At 61.0% G+C, this 12,648-nt stretch overlaps 2 protein-coding genes across 3 annotated transcripts in view; one reads left to right on the forward strand and one right to left on the reverse strand.

Moving 5' to 3' along the window:
- The window catches only part of BYSL (bystin like), an 18,756-nt gene extending 16,349 nt beyond the window's left edge, over window positions 1–2,407 (forward strand). Inside the window, exons 3-7 of the mRNA XM_008644725.2 lie at window positions 81–226; window positions 350–483; window positions 623–783; window positions 963–1,065; window positions 1,766–2,407. Coding sequence (XP_008642947.1) covers window positions 110–226; window positions 350–483; window positions 623–783; window positions 963–1,065; window positions 1,766–2,114 — 864 coding nt within the window. The 5' untranslated portion in view covers window positions 81–109 and the 3' untranslated portion in view covers window positions 2,115–2,407. The remainder of the gene's footprint in view (window positions 1–80; window positions 227–349; window positions 484–622; window positions 784–962; window positions 1,066–1,765) is intronic.
- Window positions 2,408–3,557: 1,150 nt separating this feature from the next.
- CCND3 (cyclin D3) overlaps window positions 3,558–12,648 on the reverse strand; it is a 33,313-nt gene continuing 24,222 nt past the window's right edge. For both annotated transcript variants that reach the window (XM_017727240.1, XM_008644724.2), the window contains exons 3-5: window positions 7,901–8,060; window positions 7,319–7,461; window positions 3,558–4,779 (exon numbers count right to left, since the gene is read on the reverse strand). In XM_017727240.1, coding sequence (XP_017582729.1) covers window positions 4,621–4,779; window positions 7,319–7,461; window positions 7,901–8,060 — 462 coding nt within the window. In that variant the 3' untranslated portion in view covers window positions 3,558–4,620. The remainder of the gene's footprint in view (window positions 4,780–7,318; window positions 7,462–7,900; window positions 8,061–12,648) is intronic.

The raw sequence follows: 12,648 nt of genomic DNA on the forward strand, positions 1-12,648 counted from the left end.
AACTCGCCCCCCTCCCCTGTCAGCCCCTGACTGGCCCCTGTCTGCCCCTCTTGGCCCCCCACTGACCCCATCCTGTGCCGGCCCCAGGCGTACCCTGGCCGACATCATCATGGAGAAGATCACGGAGAAGCAGACGGAGGTGGACACAGCACTGTCGGAGCTCTCGGGCTGCCCCATGCCCCAGCTCGACCCCCGTGTCCTGGAGGTCTACAGAGGTGTCAGGGAGGTGAGGCCGGAGCAGCTGAACCCACAGCCACCACCCTGAGGTGCTGAGGGAGGGGACAACTCGCTGGTGGCCCTGCTGTCAGTGCCCCCAGTCATGGCCTGGCCTGTGTCCCTGTCTCTGAAGGTGCTGTCCAAGTACAGGAGCGGGAAGCTCCCCAAGGCGTTTAAAATCATTCCTGCCTTGTCCAACTGGGAGCAGATCCTCTACATCACCGAGCCAGAGACGTGGACAGCCGCTGCCATGTACCAGGCCACCAGGTGAGCTCGCCTCAGGGACCCTCTGGCATGGGATTTTTGGCTTTTTCTTTCCATAACCAAAATCAGATTTACAAAACACCAGCCCACCCCTGTATGGCCTCTTTTCCTCATCCATCCCTTCGTGCTTTGCTGTTCCCAGGATATTTTCCTCCAACCTGAAGGAGAGGATGGCCCAGCGGTTCTACAACCTGGTGCTGCTGCCGCGGATCCGGGATGACATCGCCGAGTACAAGCGGCTCAACTTCCACCTGTACATGGCTCTGAAGAAGGCTCTGTTCAAGCCAGCAGCCTGGTTCAAGGGTAGGAGGTCCTGCAGGGTTTCCTCTGGGGCTTGGCTGGGTACCTGAGGGGCTGTGGCATGGCTGGGACCCTGTACCCTGCAGCAGTGGTGATTTCCTGGGATCAGGGAGAAGGGGCTGAGCCCCAGGGCTCTGCCTTGTGGAGGAAGGTGGTCGGTGCCTGACTGTCCCCATTCCCAGGGATCCTCATCCCGCTGTGTGAGTCCGGCACGTGCACGCTCAGGGAGGCCATCATCATCGGCAGCATCCTCACCAAGTGCTCCATCCCTGTCCTGCACTCCAGGTGAGGCCCTGAGGGGTTGGAGGGAAGAGCTCTTTCAGAGACCCTGGGAAGTGCCTTGGATCCATCCCTCAGCCTCTCCAGCCCCTTGGAGGTGGTGTTTGGGGTCACTCAGCTCCCTCTGGGGTTGAGATTTAAGGCTCAGCTTTGTGCCTGTATGCCTGGTGCTCCATGGCTCCAGTCCAGTTCCCCCAGCCCCTGTGGTCTCTCCTTGGTCCTTGTGGCTCCAGCTTGGCCCCACCATGCCCATTCTTCAGTCCCCATGGCTCCAGTCCCCCTGACCCTTGTGGTCCCTCCTTGGTCCCTGAGCCCCATTCTCCATCCCCATGGCTCTGGGCCTGCCTGTTCCTTGGTCCCTCTGGCTTCTGCCTGGTCCCCCCTGACTGCTGTGGTCCCTCCTTGGTCCCCATGGCTCCAGCCATGTGGACTCCTGACTCCTCTGCTCCATCCTTGATCCCTATGGCTCCAGCCTGCTCCCTCCATGCCCGTTCCTTGGTCCCCATGGCTCCAGTCCTGCTGACCCTCGTGGTCCCCAGGTCCCCTCCTCCATCTCCATGGCTCCATCCTGGCCCCCCCTGACTCCGTGCCTGTTCCTTGGTCCCTGTGGCTCCATGCCTGACCCTCACCCCCTCTTGTATCCCCATGTCCCTGCCCCCTGAGTGTGTCCCTGTCCCCTGACTGTGTCCCTGTCCCCATCCCGCAGTGCAGTGCTGCTGAAGCTGGCTGAGATGCAGTACAGCGGCGCCAACAGCATCTTCCTGCGCCTGCTCATCGACAAGAAGTACGCGCTGCCCTTCCGCGTGCTCGACGCTCTGGTCTTCCACTTCCTGGCCTTCCGCACGGACCAGCGGCTCCTGCCCGTGCTGTGGCACCAGAGCTTCCTGGCCTTGGCCCAGCGCTACAAGGAGGACCTGTCCTCGGAGCAGAAGGAGGCCCTGCTGGAGCTGCTCAAGTTCCACAGCCACCCGCAGATCTCACCGGAGATCCGCCGCGAGCTGATGAACTCCAAGACAAGGGACGTGGAGGGGGAGCAGCCCGTGGCCATGGAATGAGCAGGGCAAGGCCGGAGCCTGTCCCACCTCTGGGATGCTGCTGGATGCAGCTGGGAGCCTGGGTCAGGAGTGTCCGTCCTGGATCCCGAGGGATCACTGGGAACAACCTGTGCCCACAGAGCGGGGCTGAGCGCCCTGTGCTGCTGTCACAGGGCAGGGCTGCCCCTGTCACACCCGGGAGCCCGGTGCCACCAGCACTGGGACACTTTGGCTTGTTCCTGTAGTTGGAAATAAAACCGGAGCCGTGTCGGTCAGGGCTGGGTCTGCCCGGTGTGGTCCCGGCCTGTCCCTGTCCCCAGCAGCCTCTGGGACTCCCTGCCCTGGGATTTTCACTCCAGTCCCCCCAGGGTTTACTCCTGAAGCCACGGGGTCACTGTCCTCACCTGGCCATCAAGGCCACCTGCCTGGGCTGCTCCTGGCCCTGTGCCCAGGTGCCACGTCTGCTGGAACACCCAGGGGGGGACTTTTCCACGAGGCTGCACTTCCCTGGGACCTGGTGCCGCTGTCGCTGCCGGGTGTGTGCCCTGCAGGTTTGGCCCACAGAGAGGAGCCCCTGCTGCACCCCGGGAGCTGTGCCAAGGGCAGCTGCCTCCTGTTGTCACCTCCGATGGCAGGAGCAGGAGCTGGGTCCCCACACGCCACTGCCTCTTCTGTGACTTCCTGATTTCATCTTATTTTAAAGAAGCCAGAGGCTGATGAGCACAAGAGGGAGCCTGGGCTGGCACGGAGCAGCTGGCACTCCTGCCACCACCTGAGCTGCTCCAGTGCCCGACACCCTCCAGCCTGCTGGGAAGGAGGTGCTGCCTCTGCTCCAGGGGAGCAGGAAGGTGTTTCGCTCCATGTACATCCCTCACCATCCCTGAGCTACCCCGGGTGTCCCTCAGGGTCCTGCCTGCCCTCTCCCCGTGGTTCCATCCTGGGAAAAGCAGGGCTGGAGCTCCCAAGGGATCCCCATCACCAGGGAGGGATCCCAGCCCCGCCCTGGGAAAGGTGCAGGGAAACCCTCGAGCCGGTTTTTTTTTTTTTTTGTTTAAAATACTTTATTGCAACATCACAGGGTTCTCTGGCTCTCCCAGCAGTGGGACTACTGCGAGTGAACACCAAACCACTTTATTCTTAAATTAAAAACTCATTTATATATATATATAAAAAAAAGACATTTCCTTTTGCACAGCCAGGCTCTGTCCCAGCCCTCCTCCTGCTCGCAGGAGGCAGCGGCTCCGTGGGTTTCCAGACCAGGCAGGCTCAGGGAGGAGCAGCAGCCCCACCTTTTTCTGCCTGATTTTTGTGGTGGCATCCAAAAGGGAAGATTTCTAACTCCTTTTCCATGTGGAGGACAACAGCCACGGGGCCACGTGTCCAGAGGTCCCCAGGTGGCAGCAGCATCTGCCTCCCATCCCTGCGGAGTCTCCGGCTTCTCCTGGTTAATTCCACTCTGTAATGGTTTTCTTTTAGAAAAGCAGCATTATTTTTTTTTTTTTTTTTTTTTTTTTGCATTTTAAAACACTTTTTATACAAAACTAACAGGATCAACAACAACAATACAAAAATGCAGGAATTGCTTTTCCAACTCAAGTGCGCAGCAGTTTTCCACCCTCTCAGGAGGCAGCTCGGATCCACGTGGATGAACACAGCCCCCCCTGTCCTGAGTGTGATCCGAAATCCCTGCCCTGGAAGAGTGGAGATGCATCCCAGACTATAGCAGCACATTCAAAGGTTTTCCCTAAATCCTAGTCTGATGCCTAAGCTACCAAAGGACCACCCAGCCTCCGAGTGAGGGTCTCCCACTGCCCAGGGAGCCAGGGGAAGGGCGAAGGGAGAAAAGGCACTTTTTTGGGAAGGAGAGGAGAGCGGCATCCAGGCCCCACCCCGAGGAACGCCAGCTCTCCTCCCTCCCCGTTTCCCAGCAGTGAACAATAAATTAAGCAGCCTCCGTGGGCCAGCGGAAAAGCCGAGGGGACAGCACCCAAACTCCTCCCAAGGCGCGGCCGGGGAGCGCGTCCCCAAAATCCCACATCCAACAGCAAAAACAAACGAGCCCCACGGGTCCTCTCCAAGCAGAAGCAGCTGCACAACTTCCCCCAGAGCCATGGGAACGTGGCACGAAGCGATCGGGACCGAGGGGCCACCAGGCAGCTGCTCCACGAGCCCCGTGGCCCCGCAGGAGCTGGGGGTGATGAGGATTCGGGTCCTGCAGGGCTGGATCTCCATGATTTTTGTCCCTCACGGGGTTGGAAGTCACCATGAACACCTCAGAGAGCCGGGGAACACCAACAGAGAAACAATTCCAACTTCATCCAGGCTCCTGCTCCCCGTGCCCAGCGTTCCTGTGCCCTGGCACCACCTCGGTCACTCCCCCCTGGCCACCTGCAGCAGCTCCAAGCGCGGATCCCGCTCCACATTCCCAGCCCGGGAAGGGCCCCTCGGAGGTGCTGGATGAGCAGGGGGGATGCGGCGAGCTGGGGGTGTCCAGGGAGGGGCCGGAGCTCTCGGGAAGGGCGGCTGGTCACAGGTTGACGTCGGTGACGTCCGTGGGGGTGCTCGTGGGCTGGCTGCCCCCGTACGCCGCCGCCTTGGCGCTGAGTTCCTGCTGGGATTGGGATGCCTGCTTCAGGCTCTCGGCTAAGGCCGCCTCGATCTGCTCCTGACAGGCCTTCAGGCAGTCCTGGAACAGGGAAACACACGGGAGGCATCAGCTCCGTGCTCCTCGGGGCTGGGAGCTTGAGGAAAAGCTCGGAGCAGCTGCTGGGCTGCGCCTCTGGCCCCCCCTGAACACGTGGGGAAAGGGGATTTTCTCCGTCCAGGGGCATGCCCAGCTTGTCCCTCCCCAGGGAAAGCCCCACACTCTGGCTGGCCGGGGGAGGACCTCCCTGCTGACCCCATTCTGCGGGAATGTTGTGTCCAGCAGCTTCCCGAGGCACCCCGGAGCCGGGGTGTGGCTTCAGCAGCACGGCAAGGGCAGCTCTGCCAAACCTCCCAGATCCCGAAGAAACCTCCCCAGCCCCTCCAGCCCGGCTTTCCCAGAGCTCGGGGCGGTCCTGCAGCAGAGCTGGGCACGGGAATTCTGCTGGGTGCCCCTGAGGCAGCGGGACCCTCCCTGACCCAAAATCCACCCTACATCAGCAACCCCCATCCACGCCGGGAGAACGGAGCTTCTCACAAGGTTTTCACCCTCCTGTCCCCTCTGTGACACCCCCCAGGGGACCCAGAGCAGGGGGACACGCACAGGAAGGCGCAGGGGGCTGCCAAGAGCAGCAGCACTTGCCATAAATGCAAACCCCGCTCTGGTTTTTCCCCCACGAGCTGTAAGCAGAGGAGGAAACTCCCACTCGGACACCCCACAGGCACGGCCCAGCGCAGCCCAGCCCGGTGACAGTTTGCACCTCACGGGACATTGTCACACCCCGAAATCTCTTACCAGGAATCCGCCAGCGGTTCTTAGAAACTGACAGAGGATGTGGTGAGTGAAAATAGCAACGCCTGGCTCCCCTTCCCCAGCTCCCCTTCCCCGGCTTCCCGTCAGCGCAGCCTCCTCCTGCCCTGGCGCTGCCTGGCCCGAGCGCCACGGACACCCGGCCGGCCATGGGCTGTCCATCATCATGGACACCCAGCCACGGGCTGTCCATCATCATGGACACCCAGCCATGGGTTGTCCATCACCATTCCCCAGCTGTCCATCACCATGGCCAATGTATCCCTGGGCTCTCCATCCCCATTCCCAGGCTCTCCCTCACCATGGCCACCCATCCCAGTTCTCTCCGTCCCTATGGCCAGCCCATCCCAGTTCTCTCCATCCCTATGGCCAGCCCATCCCAGGCTCTCCATCCCTGTGACCATCCCTGAGCTCTCCACCAGCAATTCTGGCCGAAATGCCAAGGCCAGCCTGGCCACACCCAGCCAGGCTCCCGCTGGCCACGGCGCTGGCCCAGCCCTGCAGCCCCATCCCGCTCAGTCCCTGCATTCCCAGCACTGCCCAGCCGGGCCTGGGAGCTGCAGGACGGGGATCACTCCTCCAGAGGGGAAACTGAGTCACAGCCCAGGGACACCGCAGGGCTCAGGGAGAAGCAGCAGCACTACGGGCAGGGGAGGCCGAGCCCAGGTGCTCTCCCAGGATCCCAAAACGCTGTGGACACATCCCAGGAGGAGCTGCCATAGTCCTGCCTGGGCTGGGGCTGTTTGTGCAGCACCCCCCACCTGGGCAGGGGGGCGCAGCAGATGCTGGGGAGGGACAGGAGGGGACAGGAAGGACAGGAGGCTGCTGGGCTCCATTTCAGCTCCTCTCCCTCACAGAGCCCTCCCTGCTTCCCACCTGTTCCCTGCTGCAGCTCCAACCCGGAGCAGGTTGGGAGCAGGTGGCTGCACTGATTCTCTCTTTAAAAAGGCTCCAGAGAACAAAAAAATTCCATCTGCACAAAGGGATTGGGAGCCTCCTGCCCGGACAAAGCCTCGTGGGCAGCCACCCCCCACTCCTGATGCAGGTCCTGTCAGGGGACTGTAACCAACCCCGGGCAGGAGAGGAGATCAAAGGGGAGAGGAAAAGCTCCTGACTGGAGCGACCTGGAGAGCCCCACAGGATCCCTGTCCCTGCTCCAAGGGCGGTGGAGGGGCTGGAGAACCCCCCCCATCCTGATGTCCCCAAACCTGGGAGGTTCCATGCCCCAGTCCCCCCTTCTCCCTCCCCCAGCCTGGGCACCTGCAACCGGACACTGAGGGGAGCAGATGCCGAGCCCGGCGTGTCCCTGTCCCCATCCCGCCCCGCAAACCCGATCCTGCCAACACCTGCCCAGGCAGGGAACAGATCCTGCCCTTTGTGTGGCGTTTCAAAGGCTCCCAGCCCACCCCGAGCCCACCCCGCTGTGCCCAGGCAGGAGCAGCCCCGGGGCTGTGTTTGGGATCATCCCACAGCCCTTGGTTCTCCTCAAACCAGGGCAGCACCGTTTGAACAGCACAACCCCACGGCATCCCAAAGCAGCTGGGGTTGGAAGGGCCCTCTGGAGCCCATCCCTGTGCCAAGGCAGGGTCACCTGGAGCAGGCGACACATCCAGGTGGGTTTGGAATTCTCCAGAGGGGGAGACTCCACACCCTCCCCGGGCAGCTGCTCTGCTCTCCATGGAAAGCTCTTCCTCTGAGGAGAGGGAGGATTCCCAGCAGCGGTTCCGTTCCCTTTCCACTCCCGGTACCATTCCCGGTGTCCACCACTCACCACCTCCGTGCCCGTGATCCCGGCCAGCAGCTCCGTGATGGCCTCGCCGCTGAAGCCGTTCACGGACAGGGTCAGGCCGTGGATGGCGGCGCCGATGCTGCCCGTGGCGATCATGGACGGGGGGTACATCACGAAGGTGTAGTCTGGAGCAGGACAGGGACACAAGGGCGGCAAGGGGCCGTTAGGAAGGATGCACGGGGGGTTCGGGAGCGGGATCTTCCCTGGGAAGCGCGGGAGGGCCTCACAGAGGGAAATCCTGCAGGGGCAGGGAGAAACTGGGATGGAGGAGCACGGAACAGGCTGAGCAGCAGGGCCAGGTCTGCAGGAGAAGTCCTGAGGTGGGATGGCTCCAGAAACTGAGGGAGAGGCTGAGAAAAGCTAGGATTCAACCCTGGACACCCTCCCACAGGCACGGCAAGAGCCTGGCATGTGGCCCTGCCCTCCTGGCATCTTAGAGCCCCCAAGACTGCTATCCCACCTGGAACGGCTCCAATGGCAGTGAGGGCAGGCACCCAGCCCCCAAAAGAGGTGGGGAGCCCATCCCAGGTGTGCCAGCACCCCCGAGCCCAGCCCGGCACCCACCTGTGGCGCAGAGGGCAATGAAGGTCTGGGCGTGTTTCTTCACCAGCTCCACCTTGTCCGCGGGCAGCGGCAGCCGGTGCAGGATGTGCGCCAGGAAATCGTTGGCGATCACCGACACCAGGTCCCACTTCAGCTTCTCCAGCACCAGCAGCTCCCAGTGCTGCGGGGCAGGGAGGACAGGGCGTTATGGGGTCGCTCAGGAGGCTCCAGGGCCAGCACAGGACGGGGAAGGGAAGAGGGAAGAGGGAAGGAGGGGCTGTCCCCGCTCTGTGGCCGTGGCACAATTCCAGCCAGGGGCTGCTCAGAGCTGGGAGCAGAGCTCAGAGGAGGAAGCAATAAATGTGGATTCTTCTTTCCAGGGATTAGCCCTGGACACTCCTCGCTCTGCAAGGTGCTGGGACAGTCCAGGGAGGGAAAACCAGAGCAGGGAGCAGCAGGAACATTCCCAATCCCTTCCCCACTCCCAGGAGGACAGGCTGATGTCCGGGCTCCCAGAACAATCCAGCTCAAGGGTGACAGCCAGAGGGGACAGAGCTGTCTCTGGGGGCTGTGCGTGCCCCACAAACCCCAGGGCAGCAGGGAATTAATTCCCAAGGTGGGAATGCAGCTTTTTTGGAAGAGAATTCCCCTCTTCTCCACCAAGAGAGCCTCCAGCTGTGCTCAGAGCATCCCCAGCACGGCACAGCCACCCCAACACCCGCTGGGGCTTCCCAGGTGCTGCCAATGCCTCCATCCCAGCCTGGGCTGCTCCCTCCCAGCATCCAGCAGGGATTTCTGGATCTCCAGAGCAGGCTGGGAGCAGATGGTGGAAGGCTGGGAGTCCCCTGAGTTCCAGCTGGAGCTCCTGCACCTCCTGAGCCCCTCCTGGCCCTGCCAGCCCCGGGCACTGCTCCGGCCAGGGCCAGGGCCAGGGCCAGACCCTTGGCAGGGCCAGCCCCCAGGTGGGGGGGCCAGCAGGCCAAGGTGAACACAAGGAGAGCCCCACTTGGAACGTCAGCACGAAATTTGGGATGGCTGCCCTCAAATCCCGGCTTTGGCAAGGCTGGGGCAGAGGCTGAACCCAACGCAGGGGGTGACACTGCCACGGACTCTCAGCAGAGCTGGGACTTCCCAGGATCTTTCCCTTCCCACCCCTCTCTGCAGCTCCCAATTCCCCCACAGCCCAGCCACGGTGATTTTCCCAGCCCCTTTTCCCCTCGTGCTGCGGGTCAGCAGCAGATCTGGGCTGGGGGCCCAGGGAGGCCACGGGAGGTGTCCCCAGGTCCCTCCTGGCCTGGAGCAGGGGGTGACAGGGGCCCTGCTGGGAAAGGGAAACCCCCTCAGGAGCTGAAGCTGAGGCTGCAGAGCTGGACTGGGGTTCGGGCCAGGTGTCCCCAGTTCGGGACCTCGCCCTGCCCAGCACAACATCCCCTCTTCCCCCCGAATTCAGCATTCCAGGCAGAGCTGCCAAAGAGCTCCAGAACGGATGGAATTGAGGAAGTGACACTTTTTCCTACGCTCAGATCTTCATTTTCCCCTTTTTTTCTCGTTGTTATCCCCCTTCCCCTTACACAACAAACCCGCCCTGAGTTGCTCAAACGAGCAGAGCAGCGTTGCTCAACCTGCTCCAAACCCCACCCTGGGCCCGAGCTGCCACTTGCCAGCCCCCACTTTTCCCCCCAGGAATCCGTTCCTGCCTCCCACCTCCCAGATGGATGCCAGGATTGGGAGTTTTTTTAAGCCAAATCCACGGGATAAAAGCAAGAAGGAGCCTTGGAAAAGAGCTCCAGAGCCTGAGGATCACCAAGAGCCTGGTCAAGGAAAGGATTGGGGCAGAGCGGAGGGATCCACCTTGGGAAAAGGAGGACAGACGGGTGTGGAATGTCCCGAGTGGGAAGGGACCCGCAGGGACCGCGGTGGGTGCGGCCACACAGCCAAGGGTCACGGGCTCGGGCCAGTGCAGAGCTCTGTCCCCACTGTCCCTCACCTGGGAGCCTCCAGAGGGTTGGGAAAGCTGGTCCTGCAGCAGCCCAGGCTCCTGGGAAGGGGCACAGGGCACCTCTGGCAGTCGCTGCCCCGAGCTGGGAGCAGGGCAGGAGCAGGGCCTGGAGCTCCCTCCTCACCCAGCAAATCCCAAAGGGATCCCTGAATCCCAGGGGAGCTCCCAGCACCTTTTATTCCCCCAGAGCCATCAGAGCCACCGACACCCTCAGGGCTGTGACAGAGCTGTCCCTGCTGGGATGTTTTGTCCCAAAGCCCAGCAGCAGCTCCTTCCCAGCCACAGGTTCCTCATTATCCCTCACTCCCCCTGTTCCAGGGATATCCCCGTTCCCCTGAGCCGGGCAGCGCCGGCCGAAGGTGCCAGGGACTGTCCCCAACCCGCGGGATGGAGCTCAGGGAAGCCTCTCCTGCCCCTCTCCTGCTGACCCCGGGCACTGCCCGCTGCCAGGGCCTGGCAGAGCCTCTGGATCGCTGGATCCAGGTCGGATCTGTGGAAGGAGCAGGACAAAAGCAGCAGGGCCGGGCCAGGCCTGTGACAGCTGACAGAGCCAACATCCTCTTCCTGGCATTCCTCATGGAGTCAGCCCCTGCCTGGGGAGGGGAACAGAGGAAGAAAGTGGGAAATGTCCCTTTGTTTCTCCAGCCTGAGGAGTGAACCGTGCCCATGGAGCATCCCAGAGCCGGGAATGCATCACCCCCCTCTCCTGCCAGCTCCCCAGGGCAGATCTCCGTGGGGCTGGGAATGACAGAGCAGGGTGTGACCACCACCCCCCTCTGGAAGTGTGATCCCTCCTGGAAAACAACAAAAAAAACAAAGGAGGCAGGAAAAGGAAAATTCCCAGGTGAGCACAGTCCTGGTGCTGCCAGCGCCTCAGAGGGCAGGGAATGCCCGATTCCACCCGGGATGTGACAGTGGCAGTGCAGCGCCATCCAGCCCCGCCCTCGCTGCGATTCCAGCCGGGAGCAGAGTTTGGGTTCTGTCCCTGCAGGTGGGAAGGGCCCCTTTGATGCTGTCACACCCTCGGGGCCACCCCTGAGGTCACTCACAGAGGGTGGGGGGAGCTGCTCCCCCACCCCTGCAGCACCAAAATCCATCTGCAGATGGAAAATGAGGGGAAAACTCCAGATTCCCATGGCCTGAGCGGAGTTCAGGATGTGAAGGGACAGGTGACAGCTCTGGGTGGAAAAACGGCCCCATCTGAGCCAGAGGAAGGGGAACACAAACGCTGGAGATTCCCAAGGGAACATCCCTGCATCCTCAACTCTTATTCCCTGATTTTTCACTCCCCACTGCTGCTCCTTCATCATCTCCCTGCAGGCTCCTCGATTTTTTCCAGGGAAGATCTGGCCTTTGGCAAAGCTGAGGGTGAACATTTCTGAGCCAAGCCACAGCAGGAGGACGGAGGCGATTTCCAGCTGCTCTCCCCAAGCTCTGAGCAGCCGAACCCCCTCTCGCCCAGGGAAAATCTTCATGAAGATAAGAAAACAAAACAAAAAAAAAGGAAAAATAAAGAATTAAATTTAAAAAAAAAACAACCCCAAGGTGGGTTAGAGAACGCCCTGGACGGAAATCCAACTTCCTCCGAATGGACAAATCCCTCCTTGCATCATTTCCTTCTCCCCCAGAAAAACTCCAGCGAGGTTCTGTGTCCTTTCTGAAGGGCTGAGCTGGTGCCAAGCATCCCGGCCCGAGGAGGAGGAGGAGGAGGAGGAGGAGGAGGAAGCTTCACAGCCGGGAATGTGAGCCAGCTTCCTGCGGAGCCGGGATGGCCCCGGGCCATGGGAAGGGAGGCCAGGATGCCCCATTGTCCCGGCCCTGCTGAAGAAGCTCCCCTGGCCCTGCTCTCCCCACCCTCTTCCAGGGGGTTGGGAAAGAGCAGGGGATGAGCACAGAGGGGGAAGCAGCAGCTCCCGGGTGTTGTAATCCAGATTTAACTCGCTCAGGCCCCACAGCCAGGGTAAATCCTTCAGATCCCTGGAAATTCCCTCTGTATCGGAGCAGGATGTGCTCCAAAAAGGGTGGAAATCCAGGGAAGAGGACTCTCCATGGGTGTTGTAATCCAGATTTAACTCCCTCAGGTCCCTCAGCCAGGGCAAATCCTTCACAGATTCCTGGATATTCCCTCAATTCCCTCTTTATTGGAGCAGGATGTGCCCCAAAAGGAGTTAAAATCCATGGAAATCCAGGGAAGATCTGTAATTTAAAATAAACTCCCTCAGGTCCCTCAGCCAGGGCAAATCCTTCACAGAGCCCTGGATATTCCACTCCACTCCCTCTATACTGGAGCAGGATGTGCCCCAAAAGGGGTTAAAATCCATGGAAATCCAGGGAAGAGGACTCTCCACGGGCTGTGGAGATCTTGAAGTGCCTCAATTCCCCTCCCTCAGGGCCAGGCTGGTTCCTGATGCCTCTGCCCAGCCCTTGGATAACCAGGAATAAACCCCCGCTCTGCTGAGGGCTCGCATTCCCATCAGGAAAGAAGAAAGGGATCCAGTTTGCCTGGAAAAGCCCCCAAAAAAAGCACTTTTGACCCCCCAAATAATTAATAAAATAAAGCCATTTTCATCCATATCAACCTTGGAGTCAATCAAGAAACATCCAAGAGGATCCTGGGGGGAAAAAGTGGAGGGAAGGAGAACTCCAGGACTGAGACCTGCAGGATCAGGAGCGACAAACAGGGAGCAAACGGAGTTTTCCTCCTCCATCCCCAGCTGCCAGGAGGAAGGAGCAGGGAAGATCAGCACCGTGGCACTGCCTGGCCACAGCT

Source organism: Corvus brachyrhynchos, unplaced genomic scaffold (assembly GCF_000691975.1).
Source record: "Corvus brachyrhynchos isolate BGI_N302 unplaced genomic scaffold, ASM69197v1 scaffold72, whole genome shotgun sequence".
Taxonomy (NCBI): Eukaryota; Metazoa; Chordata; class Aves; order Passeriformes; family Corvidae; genus Corvus; species Corvus brachyrhynchos.